Below are 19412 nucleotides of genomic sequence, written 5' to 3'. Positions count from 1 at the left end.
CCCTGAGATACTCCTGCTTCAGAATGACTGTTTTTCCTCAGCCCCATTAGTTTTTCAGCTTTACAACAGTATTATTGTCTGTCTGAAGAAAGGTTTGTGTAAACCATGGGTGCATTCCCCCCGAAAAAAACAAAGATAGCAGAAACAGACGTATCTGGTATAAAAACCTGCTGTTTGAACTTTGTCCAGAACATAAAATCTGAAAAACCAAAACCAAACATCTACATGGTTTTAAAGGCTTCTTTAAACGCCCTTAGGTGACTGCAAGGACTGAACAAGGAGAGTCAGGGCTGTGTGCACACCTCCACAGGCTGTGCTGGACAGTGATTGACTGTCCTGTTGTGTTGTGTGCATGTGTGATGGTAGACGACCAGATGGCTGATGGGAGGACTTGACATTAGAGGTGAACTGTTCCTGCGCTGAATGAAAAAATATGCATAGCACACACACATTTGTACCTATAATTTTGAAGTTTGATTTTAAACATTTACTTGCAGCACAAACGCTCAGAGAACCACCACAATGCTTTTTCCCTCCGCCATGATGAACCCAGCCACACCGAGTGTTTCACGTCTTTGTGTTATGATGGATCAACACATACACAGGAAAACTCAAGAAAAGCACAGTTAACACTATGATTTCATCTGTCGTAGAAGTTGCTGGAGATTATATGTGATATAAGGTTTCACAATGATCATGACTTAAAACACTGTTGGTTTGAAAGAACAATGACCTTATGACCTTTAGTGTTAGGTCCAGTGTTTTACTGAGCCATCCATCCACCCTGACTTCCTCTATCCTGACACTATTTCTTTTAGAAGACAGTCCTGAGAAACTCACACATTGTGAAGGTGAAACAATTTTAAATAATTACAGTTTGATCAACAGAAAAAAGGCTGTTTTCCAAGCAGATATATATATAAAAAAAAAATACAGTATTGTGCAAAAGTTTTAGGCAGGTGTGAAAAATGCTGTAAACAAAGAACGCTTTCAGAAATATAAATGATAGTTTATTGGCCCCAAATGTATTCTGGACAACGACCCCAAACACCCAGCCAACGTCATTAAGAACTATCTTCAGTGTAAAGAAGAAGAAGAAGTACTGGAAGTGATGGTACGGCCCCCACAGTGCCCTGATGTCAGCATCATGGAGTGTGTCTGGGATTACATGAAGAGACAGAAGGATGTGAGGAAGCTGCATCCACAGAAGATCTGTGCTGTGCTTAGTTCTCAGAGATGTTTGGAACAACCCACCAGGCGAGTTCCTTCAAAAACTGTGTGCAAGTGGACCTAGAAGAAGGCAAAGGGTGGTTACACCAAATATTGATTTGGTTTAGGTTTCTCTTTTGTTCATTCACTGCATTTTGTTGACTGATGAAAATAAATGATTAACACTTTTATTTTTGAAAGCATTCTTTGTTTACAGCATTTTTTCTCACCTGCCTGAAACTGCACAGCACTGTGGAAAGTGGAAGCATAAAATAACAGAGTACAGAATAATATTAATATTAATAATATACAATTTCAGTCTAAAATTTGATGAATCATTTTCAGTTTTTTACCAAACACACTTACACAAGTGTAACCCATGTACATAAAATACACACTGTTCCACTGATAAAACAGTGATGTGCGGTGAGTAAGTGTCATATTAAAAAGGAAATGGGAAAAAAAAACATCAACTATACCCCCTACTTGAGTTGAGAACTACTGCATGCACTTTTTTTGTACATGGACACATGGGGGGGGAGTTCAGTTCAACTTTAAAGTGTTAAAAGAAAAAACATCTTAAAAAATCAGGTTACCTTTGTAAGTTATTATAATAAAATTATTTAAGCTCTCACAAACATTTTGTAATCTAGGCTGAATATTCTAAAAATGTCGTATATCCACCTCAACCCTTTCCTGTCACTACTGATATACACATACACAGTAGTGTACACACACGTACAAACACGACACACACACTGCAGTGACCTCGTCCAGATGGGCAGAGCGAGCCTATCAGAGGGTCGAGTCACTGTGGCCCCAGAGCGTCTCCAACCACCACCCCGTCGCTCCCACAGCCCTCTGGAGGAAGCTAGAGTATGAAGAGCTGTTGCAGCTTTGCATCATTCTGCTGCTGAGTGTCCACATTTACCCCAAAATAATGAGCCTCACTTTATGTTTGATGACACACTGAGATGCCTGTGGAAACTCAAAAGTCATTTCTTTCTTGGTTGTTATGGGTGTTCACTGTTCTTTGTGAGCCTCAAACCTCCATGGCAGCAGCAGATGTAATTATAAATAAATTTATAGACTGTCAATTACCTCATGGTTGAAGGGCTGACAATGCAGTTAGGGAGGGGAAAAATTGTGGACCACCATCAAACTTTGGGTTTACTCACATTTAAAAAAAATGAACCTCTAATCTTAATGAGATAAAAATTCAGTTCCTGGGTCAGCTTAAATTCATTCTAACTAAAAAGTAAATACAAAGTTAACGTGACCGGACACAGCAGGGTGGTGAATGAGTTCAGGCTTCGGTGGAACAGTTAAAGCCAGAATAGTAAAGGTATAGGATATGCTTTCAGGTTATAGTGTCATGGTTAATAAGTCAGTATTGTACAGAAATGTACAACTAGTTGTAGGAAAGCCACCGCCGTAGACAGACTCCCGCAGAGGTGATCTGTAGGGGATGGTGGATCTGTCACATCAGCTTCATAAATGTGGATGTGTATTTCAGCTTTGGGAAACTATAGGAGGTAAACATTTGATTTGGGTTTGTTTTTTCATTTTATTGGCAAAGTATGAAACTTTCCCAAACACACTCTGTTGTCTTTAACATTCTGTGGAGTGACGTCTATGGGAAGAACAAAAATTCCCAGCAAAAATCCACAAGATGAGATACTTACACTTGCTCTTGCATCGACAGTGAGCTAATAGTCTCTCATTCTACTGTCATTAGCAACAATAGCTACCACAATGCTGTGCACAACACATACTCCAATGCAAAAACCACCAGAGACAAAAACATGAGATTGGAAAATCTGCATCTGTTCATTTGAAAAAAGGGGAAAAGCAACACTTTATCTCTGTTGTGTCTTTCAGGTTTGTCGGCAGCTGTGAAGAAGACACACTCATGTGAGTTCTGTTTTTGCATCACTGTGTATTGGTTGGTAAAACTGTTTTATATAGAAGTTGTATTAATAACATGAATGCTCCTCATATTTAGGCACACTGGAGAGTGTTGAAGAATAGGTGAGACTAATCAGTAAGAACAAGACAGCAAATGTAAAACTAAATCCAAAGCATGAGGGCCAAAAGACTATCAAAATTTTTGCATGAATAGATTTCCTTTGTTTGCAATCTGGCCGCTGTCCCCTGAACTAAGATTCTGAGGGTAGGTGGTCTAAGTCGATTCACTCGATGAGTTTTTAATGAAGTTTCCATTCACTGTGGAACACTGAACGTGTTTTCCCCCCAACATTATAAGCAGTTTTTACTGTAAAACATGCAAGCACTGTGAGAGTGAAGGATAGATGAGGACAAATGTGTGACAGGGGACTTCTGCTAGAGTGGAGTCTCTCTCATTAGAGCTGATAAGGCTGGATAATGAATGTGAGATCCTCCTGCAGTCGTCTGTGCGTGGGACTGTTGGAGGGAGGAACGCTGATCCTCCAGGCGCTGCCCAAACAGCTCCTAACATGCTGCTGTGAATCTACTGACTGGGCCTGATGAGGGGAGGTGGAGAGCTCCGACATCGGCTGAGCGGCTTTTCCAAGCATAAATCATCCCCGTGTTCTGCCAATTTGGAGGAAGAATGAAACTCCTGCTGCACCTCAGTTTCCTCTCTCTGCTGGCAGGAGACACTCTCGCCTACAGCACTTTGATATTTACTCAGCATGGCTGTTTTCAGGAAGCTTAATCGTTTTCACTGATGCTCCACAGCTCAGTCGGGATTTGTTTTATGAAGCTGAGTGGGATGGTGGGTGAGGTGCCCTGTAAATATATCTTTAGCTTTATTTTATGAGGGAGGTTCTCTGTCACTGCACAGATTTGCTGAGACAACATGAGAGGAGGAGAGACACTTAAACACCACACTGCTGTGTTAGAGGGGATATTACTGCAGGTCAACTGGAGGCATTTTGTAAAGTTCCTATAAGCTATGACCTAAGGCTAGGTGCTTTGTGAGACTTACTCATAGGTTCAGGTTGTTATTTTGAACTGTGTAAGTGCTTAGTGCTTGAAAAAGGGAAATCCTACAATGATCAGAGTGCTATACAAAATAGTTTCCTCAGGCACTGATATTCAGTAGGAGATTGAAGATTGGTCTTAGCTGAATGATTAGATGGAACGGACTGTTGTGGTACTTTTCACCACTGAGTGCCTACAGCACTTCTACGTTACAAGCCACATTTACCCATTTATAGATGGAGCATCTCGCTCATGGATATTTCAACATGCAACTGTGGAACTCCCCTTTCTGTCAGTGGAAATGAAGTTTAACTCAACAATGTATCCCTATGAACATATTGGAGATAATTTATCTGAATTTTAGGAGAGGGACCAAACCTCTATACATGCCCCTACCGGTTCTCTATCTTTATTTCATTGGATTCTCTTTCTGTCACGGTTCTGGGTCCATTGGACCCAGTATTTTGAGTTTATTATATTTCGGTTTAATTCTACTTCATGGATTGTTTTCTTATTCTCGTAGTGATGATGATTATTATTAGTTTCTTGTTTCTGTTTATCCGTGCTTAAGGATTTGTTCTCAGTTATATCTCACGTTTAGTTTAGTTCAGGTTCCATGTGTCATTCTCTGTCTGTCTGTCTCTCAGTGTAAAGTCTGCGTGCTTGTTTAGCAATTCATGTTTCCTGTTTTATTGTGAAAGTCTTTGTCTTATGTTAGTGTGTACAGCTTGGTTCCCCCCGTCTCATTAACCCTGATCTCTCCCAGCTGTGTCTCCCTCCTGTTGCCCATTCGCTGATTACCACCCTGTGTATATTAGCCCTGTGTTTTCCTGTGCTCAGTGTTGTGTCGTACCCTCAGATCCTGCCTGTGTGTTCCAGTTAGTGTTTTCATGTTTGGTTTCTGTTTTGTTGGTGCCAGCAATAAAGCTGTGGTTTTCAGTTATATTTCCGTCTGAGAGTCCTGCGCTTGGATCCACATCTCCACCTTCCCGCACACAGAGCCCTGACAGAACGACGCGACCACAAGATGGATCCAGCGGACTCGCCTTTTGCCTCAGAGAGAAAGTACCTCGCACAGCTGTGGGATTATTGCTGGCGCATAATTCACGCTGTGGATAACTACAAGAGGCTTCCAGAGGTAGTGTTTCTAGACAGCTTCTTGTCTTCCCCTACCTTCACCATAACCTTTCTGGACATTAACGGATTAAGAACAATAGTAACAGCTCTGAGGGCCAGTTTTTGTTTTGAACTGTTTGGCATGGGCGGCCCAGGGAAGGAGGATTTAGCTGCTCTCCTGGAGGCCCTCGCCACTTGGTGCTCTCGACGTCAGCAGTATGTTTTGCCAAGGTTCATTGCCAAGTCGTTCGATCCACCTTTAACGAAGAAATGCAACCCTCGCCATCATCATCCAACCACACTTCCATTCTCTCCTGTGGTACGGACTGGAGCAGTCATCATTTTCACACCACAGCAGGAGCAGCCACAGCAGAATTTCTCCAAGTCACCTTTTGTCTGCCCTGATCCCATTTCTACAGGGAAGTGGCGGATGCGCCGCCAGCATTCACGGTCCCAGCAGGAGTCTGGGATTATGTCTGAACAGGCAGCCCAGTTAGCCGATCAGCAGCCGCCTTCAGTTCAGTGCCCTGTGTTTCCTGCTCAGCAGCCGCCTGTAGCCCAGTCACCAACTCCACCACCATCACTTTCATCTCAAGTTCAGTCACCCATAGCTCAGTCTTCACCCCCGCTATCCATAGCTCAGGCTCTACCACAATCAGACTTTCTCCAAGCTTTGTTACAGTCCATAACCCAGTCACTAGTTCAGTTAGTGGAGGAATCATTAGCGTTGTCATCTGCTAAGTCAGCCACTCATCTTCACCCTCAGCCAGGGGTCCCAATTGCCTCTGGTCCTGCATCTGCTCCAGCTGGAGGGTCCGAGGGGCCCGTCCAGCATCGCGCCTCGTTAACTGAGGGTCTTGGAGGACCCAGCCAGCACATCCTCACATCTGCTGATGGTCCGGGGAAATCGGTTCAGCCGTCACCTGCTGAATCATCCCCCGCGACTTTTACATCATCGCCTGCAGCATCATTGCCTGCAGCCGTCAGGTTCCGCAGCCGTCCCTTCATCCACGCCTGGTCCTGCCTCGTCTGGTCCTGCGGTTGCCACGCCACCGTCAGAGCCAGCTCGACCCGTTTCGCCTCGCCTCTGCCGGCCGTTTTCCGGGCCTCTAAGGTGGCGTCATGGCCTTCGGGGACGGCCTCCGCAAAGCATCGCGGCTGGCCTCCGGACCTGCTCAGTGGCCACCACTGCCTTCCAAGTGGTCGGCCTCCAGAACTGTTTGCCCGTCGCCACCGTTGCCGTGTGCACAGTCGGCCTCCAGAACTGTTTGCCCGCCGTTGCCGTGTGCAGTCGGTCCCCTGAACTTTTCGTGGACTCTTGCTCCTTGTTTTTTTGCTTGGTTTCTGTCCCTCCGTCCTGGACCCCCTCCGCCCGCCCTGGCCTGGTGCTTTGTTTTGTTCACTTTTTTTTTTTTTTTTTTTTTTTTTTTTTTTTTTTTTTTTTTTTTGTTTGGGGCTGTCGGGAGCCAGCCCTCGGAGGGGGGGTACTGTCACGGTTCTGGGTCCGTTGGACCCAGTATTTTGAGTTTATTATATTTCGGTTTAATTCTGCTTCATGGATTGTTTTCTTATTCTCATAGTGATGATGATTATTATTATTATATATTAGTTTCTTGTTTCTGTTTATCTGTGCTTAAGGATTTGTTCTCAGTTATATCTCACGTTTAGTTTAGTTCTGGTTCCATGTGTCATTCTGTCTGTCTCGAAGTGTAAAGTCTGCATGCTTGTTTAGCAATTCATGTTTCCTGTTTTATTGTGAAAGTCTTTGTCTTATGTTAGTGTGTGCAGCTTGGTTCCCCCTGTCTCGTTAACCCTGATCTCTCCCAGCTGTGTCTCCCTCCTGTTGCCCATTCGCTGATTACCACCCTGTGTATATTAGCCCTGTGCTCAGTGTCGTGTCGTACCCTCAGATCCTGCCTGTGTGTTCCAGTTAGTGTTTTCATGTTTGGTTTCTGTTTTGTTGGTGCCAGCAATAAAGCTGTGGTTTTCAGTTATATTTCCGTCTGAGAGTCCTGCACTTGGATCCACATCTCCACCTGCCCACACACAGAGCCCTGACACTTTCAGGCAATCCAAGAAACCAAAACTCTCTGAACAACATGTCAGGTGCTTCAGAGAGACCAAACTCCACCGGTCATCGTTGGGAACCTCATAGCACTTTTTCTCACCGCTCGGCAATCCGGTCGGCTACATCCATCTTTCCGTACATCAGAACTCCTCTCTTCACTCCATCCAGATATAAAGTGACTTTTACCCAAAAAGCCGACACATGTCAACGCTGACTCAGACAGCATGCCGTTCCTATGTTCCGGGAAGGTCTCGTAAAAGTATTCTTCTGTTGAGGATCCAGACTGGACTGTAGCTCGGTTACAATGTGTCCTAAAAGAGAGAGGCTGTTTTTCTAACTTTGTAGCTTCTTAACACTCGCATATCTAAAAGTCAGTTGACCAGAAGCAAATATAAAACTTCCAACAGCAGCTGCTGTGCGCCTTGCAGCTTGACCCACCCACCAGCGCCAGGTAGCATAGACAAGCTCTGGTAACAGAAAAAGAAGCATCCCATCACTGTTCCATGCAGCCGCCCCCTACCACAATTTCATGCGCTGCTGGAAACCAGTCACTACTTTCATGCTCTGCTGCCCCTCCATTGCTGTTTATCTTGGATAGGCACTAGGAAGCCAGTTTTTCTGTTTTCTATCCCTGCTTCGCCAAAGTGGAGAAGCAAACCTTTCTATCGCTGGGATGGCAGTTTTGCTGTTTTCAATGCCTGCTTCACAAAGTGCAGAACCAACACTTTTGGCACTGGGATGCCAGGTGCTGTCTTCGCTATCCCTTGTTCACAAAATGCAGAAGCAAGTTTTTCAACCACTGGGATGCCACCACCTCTTCTCTGTTTCATTATCAAAATGTAGCAGCAAACCTTTCTGGAACCGGGTTGCCAGCTTCTCTACAACCTATCCTATCTATTATTTGCAAAAAAACAAACATTACTGGCACCGGGTTGCAAGTTTACTGCTCTACTATCCCTTCTCTGCAATATGCAATAGCAAACTTTTCTGGCACTGGGATGCCAGTTTTTCATCATATGTAGAAGTATGAAGGTAGGTCCTTCATATTTTCCAGAGCTGTCCACCGGACCAGATTGTAGTCTTTGGTGGTCCATTTTTGGTCTAGTCTATGTCTTAGTAATTATTTCCATGTCCTGTTTTGGTTTGGTAAATGTCTTTGCTCATGGGTTCCTCTCGTGATGGTTTCCACCTTTGTCTTGTCTCCATTGGTGTCTGTTTTCCCTCCTTTGTGATTGCCTGTCCCTCCCTCATTGCTTTCATTTGTGGACAGTGTGCCCTGGGTGTGTCAATAGGTATGTTTCTCCCATTGTCTGATGGCCATTCATCTGTTTTTCCTCCCATGCTAACAGTGTATGTATCTGAGTTCATCCTCTTCTGCTTAGTTTGGTTTTGTATGTTTCTCATATGGACTCTGGGTTTTTAACTTGTGTTGCTTAATTTAATAATCTTCCTTTTAAAGACTTTAAGAACTTATTTGAAAAAAAGTGCTGAGCAGAATTTTGGATACACAATCCATCCATTGCCTGAAAATGTTCAAAAGAGCTTATTTGTGATATCTTCAAAGGCTTGGCTTTTTTCCCCCCTAGTATCCCCTTAAATGTTCAGTGGTGTTGAAGTTAGGTAACTGTGTATGAAAGTTTATGACTAGCAGGACTCCTTGGTCGTCTTTGGTCTTCAAGTAGTTCTCAGACCTTTGAGGTTTGTTTTGGCTCATTATCTGGCTGTAGTATGAATTTTTCTCCATAAAGATGAAAACTGTTGGTGGTTATCCAAAGCTAAAAGGGAAGGTGGACCTTTCATAACAGTTAATTGGAGTAATAGGTTCTTCATTTTGACAATTCTGCATCTGATTATCTGAACAAGCCTTTAATAATAACAATAAAATAATAATAATAAACTTTGACAAGGGTGATGCATTTCAGAAACTCCATTTCTATATTTATGCGACGGGAAAAACAGATCTTTTACACTGTTTTCCTTGTCCCTTTATCTCCTTGCTTGGCATCAGACTGTGTACTCTGTTAATGTTTGTAACTGTTCCCGACATCTCTGTAGGGTTATATCCAAACCTGTTGCTTTGGCATTAAAGTGCTTGACATGGGTTTGCCGTCACCCTGGCGAGTGGACGAGCAGCATGGACGCCAATATTTGGGAACATGATCACTGGAGATTGAGACGACGTAGGAAAAACTGATTCTAACCTATCCGAGGATTTACAAGATATTTAGAAGACTTGATGGTCAGAGGTTTTAGTTTTCTGAAAACCTGTGAACATGATAACTTAAGAGACCTCCTAAGATTTTGAAATTGAGAACATAATGTTTGAATCTCAGGAGATCAAATTTTCTGAAAATCTTGTGAATGTGAGGCAGCACTAGCAATAACTTAATTAAGAAAATCTCAACATTCATGTCAGTTTTATTGTGAACGTGTGTGTAATCTATGAACCAGTTTTTGCCATATAAGACGTGCTAGTCCTTTGTTCTCTGCACTCCAAACCCGGGTTTGGTGGATATCTTTAGACTCGTGCTGCTGGAGGCCTGGATGTAACTGGCTGACAGATTTCTGCTGAAACTGCGTCTCTCAGCGGTTTCTTGCTGCGTCGTCCTCTGTTATCTTCCTCTTTGCTTAGTTTTTGCTGTTCGTTCTGTCTGTCTTTGCATTGTGCTCTCTTCCTTCCTTTTCATGTCTCTCCTACCTCTTGTTTCTTTGAACTGTTTGTTTTGTCAACCACAGCGATGGAGGGCGGCAGCACGACACCACACGACTGTGTGCTTTTTTTCTTTGTCACATTCCTCTGCGTCTCTCCTGAAAGGGAAAAGTGTTTTTTTTTTTTTTTTTTTTCAGTGCAGCAATACAACTCTAAATCCAACTCCAACTGAACATGAACTCCACCATTTTTTCTGCTAATCACTTTCAGGGCTTTTGTGCCTTTATTGTCATTTCTTTATTTTATTTTTATCTTTTTTCTTTGTGTTATTTCCTGTCTCTATTATGTCATTTTTCATGTGGTTGTGAACAATTAAGTCATTTTTTTTATGTCTGTCTGTTTCAAATGCAAAACTGTGATTGGGTGTTGTTTTGTTTTTATTCGACATAATCTTGCTATTTTTAGGCATTATTGTGCATCTCATTTGTCTCTTTGTGATGTATCTGTGTCTGCACCGCTGCAGATCTCATGCCAGGGTTTCATTACCAAAAACTATCTGAACTAATTGACCTGCGACATGACAGGTTTTTTTTTTCTTTTTAAATTATGGGGCACAGTGATAGTGAAGAATGTTGTTTTCTTCAATTTGACCTAAAGATAGCAGTGCCATCTCACTGCTATAATGACCAAAATGCAAAGATAGCACAATAATGAGAAAGCCTGTTTAATAACTTATTGTCACAGAGAGAACCAGTCAAACATCTTTGGCATGTGGTAAAAAGTGAAACTGGCAGCATTAATCTGCAGCTGACAAATCGGTAGAAATGATGCACCACGGTTATGTTGACATCTCAAAGAAAACTTTCCAACGTCTCAGTTAGAGTTGAGGCTGTTTGAGAGGAAAGAGGAACCCCATTTCATTTTAGCTGTTGCTTTTAAGAGATCTGATAAACTTCCCGTCTAAATGAAACCTTCTGCCTCACCAGGAAGCCAAATGGAGGAAAATACATAACTATAAATAAAAGAAACCAAAAAATGTTCTTATTTTTATTTTATTTAATTTATGTGTAAGAGACTCTGCTGCATTTTGTAGTCATTTTGTGTTCATGCTGGTTTGTGTGCGTGTGAGGTGGAGAGGAGGGGAATGATGCAACACCAAAAATGACTTAAAAATACAGTCAGTGTAGAATATGTAGAATACTTCCTTCTTCAGAGTGTTTCTCGAGTGTTTGTTTCCATACACTCTCCTGTTTAAATGTCCAACTGTATAGCATTAACAAGCATGTTTGTACTGCAACAAATTTTGGAATCGTTGACTTTGGTTGCAACATTATAATTATAATATTGATCAGCACCATAATGCCATTACTTTACCAGCGAATAACTGGTAAGGTCAAATAAAAACTGTTCTAAAAGTATGACTGGAGGCATTTAAAAGCATCTCTTCTTGAGATTTTATTTTTTCTTTGCTGGATCAGCACCTCACCGGTGGTACAGCACTACTAGGCTGCCTGACTACCGTCTACCTGATATTCCTGTGCTGGTGTTGTTCATGCGTCATCATAATGTTTGTCCAGGATAAACATTGCAACTGGCCTCTCACCTTGTTGCGATGCCATATCTTTGGAATGTGGAAGAAGGAGAAAAAAAATGTCTTTGTTTATGTAAAACTCTCTTCTGGAACAAGTGCTCAGCATTTCAGGGTTTAAAAAAATTATTATTAGGTATTATCAAGTTAGGTTTGCTATTAACCAAATTTAGGTTACTCATGTTCTTTTGCTAGTAATAGTTTTTCATAGCATTAGCTAACTTCTTGGCTAATGCTAACTGCTTATACAATGTGATTGGTCAGTTGCAATGTTGATCCTGGACAAACATCATGGTGATGATGTAAGAACAACACCAAAAGTTGACTGACATTAATGTTGCAGATTGGTCATTTTGTTGATTTTGTGTCCCTTTGTGGTACTTTGTGTTTCTTTGGTGTCATTCTGTGTTCCTTCTCATCAGTGGTTCATATTTTTGTGTTGGGTTTTATATAATTTTGAGATTGTATGCTCACGGTGTTTTAAAAGTGTCCTCTCATTGGCTGACAGCTGTGTCAATAAGAGGTGCAGGTAAGTGATGGGGCGGGGCAGAACGATGACGTTGCAGTCACATGTATCCTCATGCTGTGCCGAGCAGCCGGAGGATGACAGTGCTGATAGAGCTGCCGCTGGTCTCACACAGGGAGCTGTGTTACTGTTTTCTCCACGAGCCTGGATTATAACTATGTATTTTGTCATTACTGCCATGAAAGGTGAGTGTAAAAGGTGTGTGTGTGTGTGTGTGTGTGTGTGTGTGTGTGTGTGTGTGTCATTTTACTTTGGGTTTAGAGTTTTCTTTCAGCGCTTCAACATGATTGTTGGTCCACGGAGAAGCTCCACTCTGCTTTTTGTTTTGTACGGTTTCCCTGGTTTGTGTGCGCTCATCCTCACCGAGCTGTCAGCGCTACTCTACATGTGTTGTTGTGTCTGATAACTGTTGGAGCGCAGAAACAGGACACCCTCACTGATCGTGGAAATGCTATTTTGGGAAATGTGAGTCAAGTTAGTGGGACTTTAAAGTATGGGAGGTGGAGGATGAGGCGGACAGCAGACGGGGTGTCTGTGAAAGTTGACGATATGGTCTTGAGATGCGCTCCGTGTAAATGAAAGTTGCGGGGACGAGGATTAACTATTTCTTTTTTTAAAGCTTGTGGCATTGCTCCAAGTTTCGTCATGTGCTTTTGTGTGTGGAGCTCTTTGCTTCACATCGAAATGGAAAAGAAAATCGAGGTGTGGGCAGGGGCGGACTACAAGACGGTGTGTTCCTGGGCAGTCGCGCATAAACCCCCCCCCCAACTTAGACTTGCTGGATGTGCACGTTCTCCTCTGTTAGATAAAAATGGGACAGAGTTAAAAAGCTCCACTACATTTGTGGCTCTGTCTCATGACCAAAGCCCAAGTTTATGTATGCAGTATACATTCTGAAACATTTGGACGGCTGATGAGCATGCTGGGAAATCCACTGCTTGTATTTCCTTTGTGTTTTTGTCAAGAACTGAAAGGCTGTTCTGACTTATATGTTGAAAATATGCAGTCGTATGTATGTATGTATGTGTGGACTTGTGTGTGTGGTTGATTTATGTAGAAATTAGTCCAGTGGAAACAGTTATTGAATGAGTAACTCTATGAATGAGTGTGCTTGTTTGGTACAATCCCCTGTCCACTCAGCCTGTGAGGACCTGTGGTTCATGGGATTCTGTCATTTGTTCTATGCTTACAGACTTTACACTTGTCTTCAGGTTACAATAGCAAGGCTCAATCTGTAGCTGAGTAGTCGATTCATTGTGAGCTTGTAGCATAAACTTATGTTAAATGTGTCCATTCGCCCGACCTCTGACTGCAGTTGTTGTCCATGGTACTGATCAGAAGCTGGAAAAATGCTGTTGGTGTTATTGACTATTGCTATAAGATATTATTTTTCAGTTTCTGTGTGTGTGTGTGTGTGTGTGTGTGTGTGTGGAGATGCGTGAGAGAGAGAGAGAGTGAGTGAGTTAGCAATAAGGTCTCAAAACAATGATCTGCCCTGGGGTTGATCACATGATCACAGACGTGTGGCACGCTCCGGTCTCATTTGACATATTACAGGGTTGTTTTTGTTGCATTTGTAGCAGTCAGTCATCTAATTTAATATAATTTATCAAAACTGTGGTTTGGGTTTTTTCCCTTTTAGGTCTTTGCTTTATTTCTTGTGTAGAGATGCAACAATGCTTATATGTTGACATTACACACCGTATAAAAATGAAGTGCCTTAAACCTGCATTCTGGTTACTGGAAGGGCAAACCCTGTGGTTGCACTTTTGGGTGTATAGAGGTTTATGGGAAATGGACCTTCAGCTCCCTTGCTCTGTGTGTTTCGGGTCTCAGTGAATCAAAAATGAAGTGCACTTTGTAAATTACTTTGGTCTTCTGAATGCAGAGTGAAATATCTTGCCACAGGCTTCAGCACTTTTACTGTGGTAAAAGTTTTCCCATCAAATACAAACACCGGAGGTCTGGCTGATCACTTCTTCCCCACTGAGAGCGAGACCTAGAAGTGCACTGCCCTTTGTAAGGAGATTTGTGGGGTAAATTCCCTGAAGGGTTGTTGAACTGGAAGTGCAAACTCAGGTCTTTCATAATCTTTTAAAAAGCCTCTATCTGTAGAGTTCATCTAGAGTTTAGCTTCAAGCTAAATTTTTAAATCCAGCTGTTGATGTCACTGTGATGCGTCGGCGCTTCTGATACGAGGCCAGACTGTCATGTTTAATGTGTCTGCAATAAGTCATAAAGACACGATTGTTTAATTGAGTTCAAACTGTCAGTGCTTTAGTCTGCCCAGCAGATTCAAAACCGTCATTTTTCTTTGTTTCATGAACGATTTGAAACACATGCTTACATTTAGCTCATCATTCATTTAGCCAACACTCAGGTGCTTCTCCTTTAGTAAGAAACTTTACAGCTGTTCAAGTTGATTTGTATTTTCTTGATAATTGCAAAGTGTGTGTGTGTCTGTGGTTTAATGCTGTCTGTTCCAGATTCCCAATCTGTGAGAAAACACTGCAGGAGGCATTTAGCCAGCCTGTTATGTCAGAGGATTACAACAGCCAGGAGATTATTTAACTGTTTCTTAGGGGGAGGGGGAGCGTGGTGACATCACTGGTGACATTGTGATCAAAAAGTGCGCGCAGTTGTTTACATAAACAGAAAAGACAGAAAAAAGTATGAATATTTGAAACAGTTTAGAAATATTGTCGATTATGGCAGAAAGCAAAGCATAAGCCAGATAATTTTAAATCATGCTTTTTATTTGTTTTTGTTTCTAATGTCTCTGTAAAGCACTTTGAATCACCTTGTTGTAGAATTGTGCTATACAAATAAACTTGCCTTGCCTTGCCTTAAAATTCTGCACAATAATTCTAATCTCAGCGATTTTTTTAAAAAAAAAAATCGAAAAAAGAGAGAAAAAAAAGAAGATGCTTGGGCTTGCTGATTTCACAAAAGGGCTCCAGTGGATGGATCCGCATGTTGATTTCCTTGAACTTCAAATATAAATTATGATATAAAATAACAAAGTGCTGTCTGGTATTTGGAGCTCGATGTGACTCTAAGCCCTTTCCCACTAGTGCCCACTCGGCTCGGCGTTGCTCGACTCGAGTCAGTTTTTAGGGTTTTCCATTAAGTGGTAGTACCTGGTGCCGGTTCCTTTTTAAGAACCTACTCGCCGGAGTTCCATGCGCTTGGAAAACCATGATCGCAACAGACTGCATGCCACCGATTGGCTAGTCACTGATGTCACTGTGAGTTGTGAGAGCAACTCCTTCAAGAAAATCAAAACCACCATTTTTGAAAAACAATGATGGCGATAATTGAAAAAAACAACATGTGTCTGATGCACATAAGGTGGGACTCAATTGTAATGGAAAATGACCGAGACTGAGACCGAGTACTAGCAGAAAAGGGCTGTGTGAGAATAACCGTGGTTCCCCGGTGTTGTGTATCCTACACTGCTGATGTCAGCAGGTCCAATTGTGGCCTGTACGCGGCTCAGGCTACACATCTCAGGAAACCCGCGCTGTACGCACGCAGGGAGTGATTTAGAGCTGCGAACAAGGTGACAGACCCTTCGTGATCCAGAACAGAAGACTTTTAATGGCTTTTAGTTCCTCTTGATAGATCTTGTTGGCCAAAGGCCTTTTTGTTTTCAGTCATCTTTTTCTGTTGGAAGCCAGAATGGAAATTTCAGTTCAGTTCCATTAATTCAGCAGCCGTAGCTCCAAGTGCACATCAGATGAAATTACATGGAGCTGATGACATCATTGTTTCTGAACCAGCAACGTTTTACACAAACTCGTTAGCAACATTTTGTGAATGCACTGCATGACTCTGCCGCATGTGCTGCACACTCAAACTGTCTCTGCATTCATTTGTGTTTATAAATATCTCCCAACATGTGCAGGATACAGTAACTATTAAAATACCTACAGGACAGCGCTGGCTATCTGAACCATACAGATATCCAGGAGTTATCCATGAGCACATGATAGTCTTTTAGGAAATATCTGTTGGCATATCAAACTCTGTCAGCTGTCATTTATAAATCAGCATGCTGCAACTGACCAGGAACTCTGCTCTGCGCTGTATGAATCACTGCCTCTAGCAGAATATAGGACTGTAGTTTTTCAGGAGTGCAATAATCATAAGTAACCATAAGTTACTGTCCATTACAGTTTGGCCTTGTATATAAATGGCAGCTGCCTGTTTTATATTTCCTGTAGGAAGTTTTTTTTTTTTTTTTTTTTTTTTTTTTTTTTTCTTAAGACACAAATGGGTTCATCCAGCTTTCTGATGGATCCAAGTCTGGCCTGGATTTTACACTCTGCATTTAGTAGCAGCTTTTCCCCCCCAAACAACTAAGTTGGTCACAGTAAATGATAAAACGCCACACAAAAACAAAACATGTTTTGTAAAAATAAACATGAAAATAATTCCTCAGTAAAGCAGAATGTAAAACCACGCATGCATTTCAACAGAAGACAAAGAAGGAGGCCCTTTTATTAACCACCAAACAAACCTTGACACATTTCTGAGGCTGAGCGGCGTCTGCTCGGCCCTCCTCTCTCCCGCTGCTTTGATCCAGTGTCTGAGAGACGCTATTTTTTTTTTTTTTTTTTTTTTTTTTTTTTTTCTTTCTTTAGAGCTCAGTTTCTGATAATTTATCCATTAGGGATTTGTTTTGCTCAGGCTTTAGCATTTTTGGAGTAAACAGCAGTGGCTCTTGTGATATTATTTCTTGCTCATTAGCCTTCACTTAGTGCTGCTATCTTGCTAATTACACAGTACTGTGGTATCTGTACAGTAAGCAAATGCAGCATCCCGAGGGAAACCTCTGGAAGTTCATCTGGATTCCTGGTTCAAAGTGAAAGTAAGATATTTGTTGTGTACTGATAAATAAAGTAAAAAAGCAGTGCAGCGTTAGAGTGAAACAAAAAAAGGCAGGAGGTGTGGGGAAAAAGACAAAAAGATAATGAAAAAAATAAAGAAAAGTGAAATCTTCTTTCATGTTTATTTATTACTAAACTCTTCATTTTAATCATTCATTTTTGTATGTTTTCCCCCCATTGTTAAAATTCTTCCATGTTTTTAGTTATTTGGGCATTATTTCACATGGTTCCCTTTTCTTTGTTTTCAAAAAAAGGTTAAATATCTTTTTTCTTCATTGCGTCTGCATGACAGTGGCAGACACTGGGTCATTGTGGCTTCTCACGTGCAGAAATGTGGCTTCTGTCGGTTCATTTAAGCCCCCTGTATGAACCAGTGCAGTCCAAATCAGCAGTGAGGTCTTTGAAACAGAAATATGGATGGTTACGCATGTGGAGGTGAAGCAGAGACTCACGGTTTGGCGATTAGTGTGCCGACCTGCTAGAGAGGTGACTAATCGAACCACCAACTGTGGCTGATGAACAAGCTGCTGCTTCATCTGCTCACAGCCTGAATGGGCGTGTTGGTGCTCCATGTGTGGCACCATATGTCTGCCGTTTTTACATCGACTCTGAAAATTTGGAAGCTGGACGAGGAGATTATAGAACGGAGCCTGTTAGCAACATCTGAGCAAGAGCAGTTGAGGCGAGATCTTGGGTCCTCCTGGGAGTGAGCATGGCCTTTGCAGTGTGGTGGACTGAGGACTAAACTCACGCTGGCAGCAGCAGCGTTTCATCTGTCACTCACTTAATACAGTGATTCAGTTTTGCAAGCTAAATCACAGAGGACAGAATTTTTAACTTCATATATCAGCCAAAGGCCAGCTGAGAAAAGTGTCCTATGATATGCTCAACAGCATAATGAGCAATGGGAGGGATCTGCACCGGAAAGCTGACACAAATCCGAAAAAAAAAAATCTTATTTTGAACTTGCCCAAGGATATTTAGGCATGCAGACTGGAGAAGCAAGGGGTCAAACAACCACCAACCCTCCCATTAGTAGATGACCTGCTCTGCTTCCTGAGCTGTGGCCACCCAGACTCAAAGTGCTGAAACCTATTTTAGGGACATGTTCCACATCTTGGATCAGCGTCACAATAACAGCCTGGCCTATGAGACAGCTGGTGAGGGAAAGACAAAGTCTGGAAAGGTCTGGGGCTGGCTCCTTAGCAGTGACCAACCTTTTGAAGGAAAGGTGAGTAAATCAGTTGTCCGTAGTGTGTTTGTCTCAGATGAATAACAAATACAAAGAAGTTACCCTAAAAGTTCCGTCCATGTACACTCATATTACTGTTAGTTTACCTGGGTCATCCACCCAAGTCCACATGTGGGAGATGAAGATAACTAGGACTGAGCTGAAAGCCTTCAGTGTCCAAATCAGGATTAATTTTTCAATGAGAAAAAGAGATGCCAACATTATTCATTATCCCTCAATTAGAATTATTATCACTAATCACCACTCGTCTAGCCCTGACACGGGGACAGGGATACATAACCACCTGACCAACTTTTCTTTGATCAGGCTGTTGGAAAAGTCAAACATCTGGAATTAGTCTGTGGTCTGGAATAATAAGTACTATTGTATTTTTGCCTTTAGCATTTTCTTTTTCATAGATTCAACTAAAGAAATGTCAACAAATTGGTTTTTTTGACAACCTGAAAGTGCCTAAAGATGCATTTTAATGTATTTTGCATGATTATTTCCTATGTGTAGGCACAACATGGGTTCATCTCTTGAATTACACCCAGCAAGCAGATCATTATGAACACCTGCCTAATGCTGTGTTTGGTCCCCCTTTTGCTGCTATTAACAGCTCTGACCCATCAAACCATGGACTCCACTAGTCCATGGTTCTGATGCTCAGATGCCCATTGTTGGCTCGTTTGGTAGTCCACAGGGTCAGCGTGAGCATCCTGCTTTGTTTGTTGCTACGCAGCGCCATACGTAATAATCTGTGATGCACATCAGTGAGCTTTGGCCGCTTATGACTCTGGTTCACCATTGTTCCTTTCTCTGATGACTTTAGATAGATCCTGACCACTGCGGACCAGGAACACCCCACCAGAGCGGCATCTTCGGAAATGCTCTGACCGACTCATCTAGCCATTAATATTTGGCCCCTGTTGAAGGCGCTCAAGTCCTTACGCCTGCCTGTTTTTGGTGATTCTACACATCAACTTTGAGGACCAAATGTTCACTTGCTCTCTAGAAGTGCCACCATGACGAGACGATCAGTGTTATTTACTTCACCTTTCAGTGATCACCTGATCGGTGGACATGAGTTTTTGTGCTTTGGTAGCTTAGCAAATAAAAATTGCTCTTATTGTTGAGATAAAAGGACTGGATTGAAAATGATGAA

General features: G+C 42.2%; 1 protein-coding gene across 2 annotated transcripts in view; it reads left to right on the top strand.

The window, feature by feature from the left end:
• The window catches only part of LOC120739368 (nuclear receptor ROR-alpha A-like), a 165516-nt gene that overhangs the window by 114885 nt on the left and 31219 nt on the right, over nucleotides 1-19412 (top strand). Inside the window, exon 2 of one of the 2 annotated variants that reach the window (XM_040041127.1) lies at nucleotides 3091-3123. In XM_040041127.1, coding sequence (XP_039897061.1) covers nucleotides 3091-3123 — 33 coding nt within the window. Of the gene's footprint in view, nucleotides 1-3090; nucleotides 3124-11346; nucleotides 12310-19412 lie in introns of those variants that run through there. The other variant, XM_040041133.1, reaches the window with a different exon arrangement.

Source organism: Simochromis diagramma, unplaced genomic scaffold (genome assembly GCF_900408965.1).
Source record: "Simochromis diagramma unplaced genomic scaffold, fSimDia1.1 OVJJ01000321.1, whole genome shotgun sequence".
NCBI classification, from domain to species: domain Eukaryota; kingdom Metazoa; phylum Chordata; class Actinopteri; order Cichliformes; family Cichlidae; genus Simochromis; species Simochromis diagramma.
This window is presented reverse-complemented; position numbering and strand designations above follow the sequence as displayed.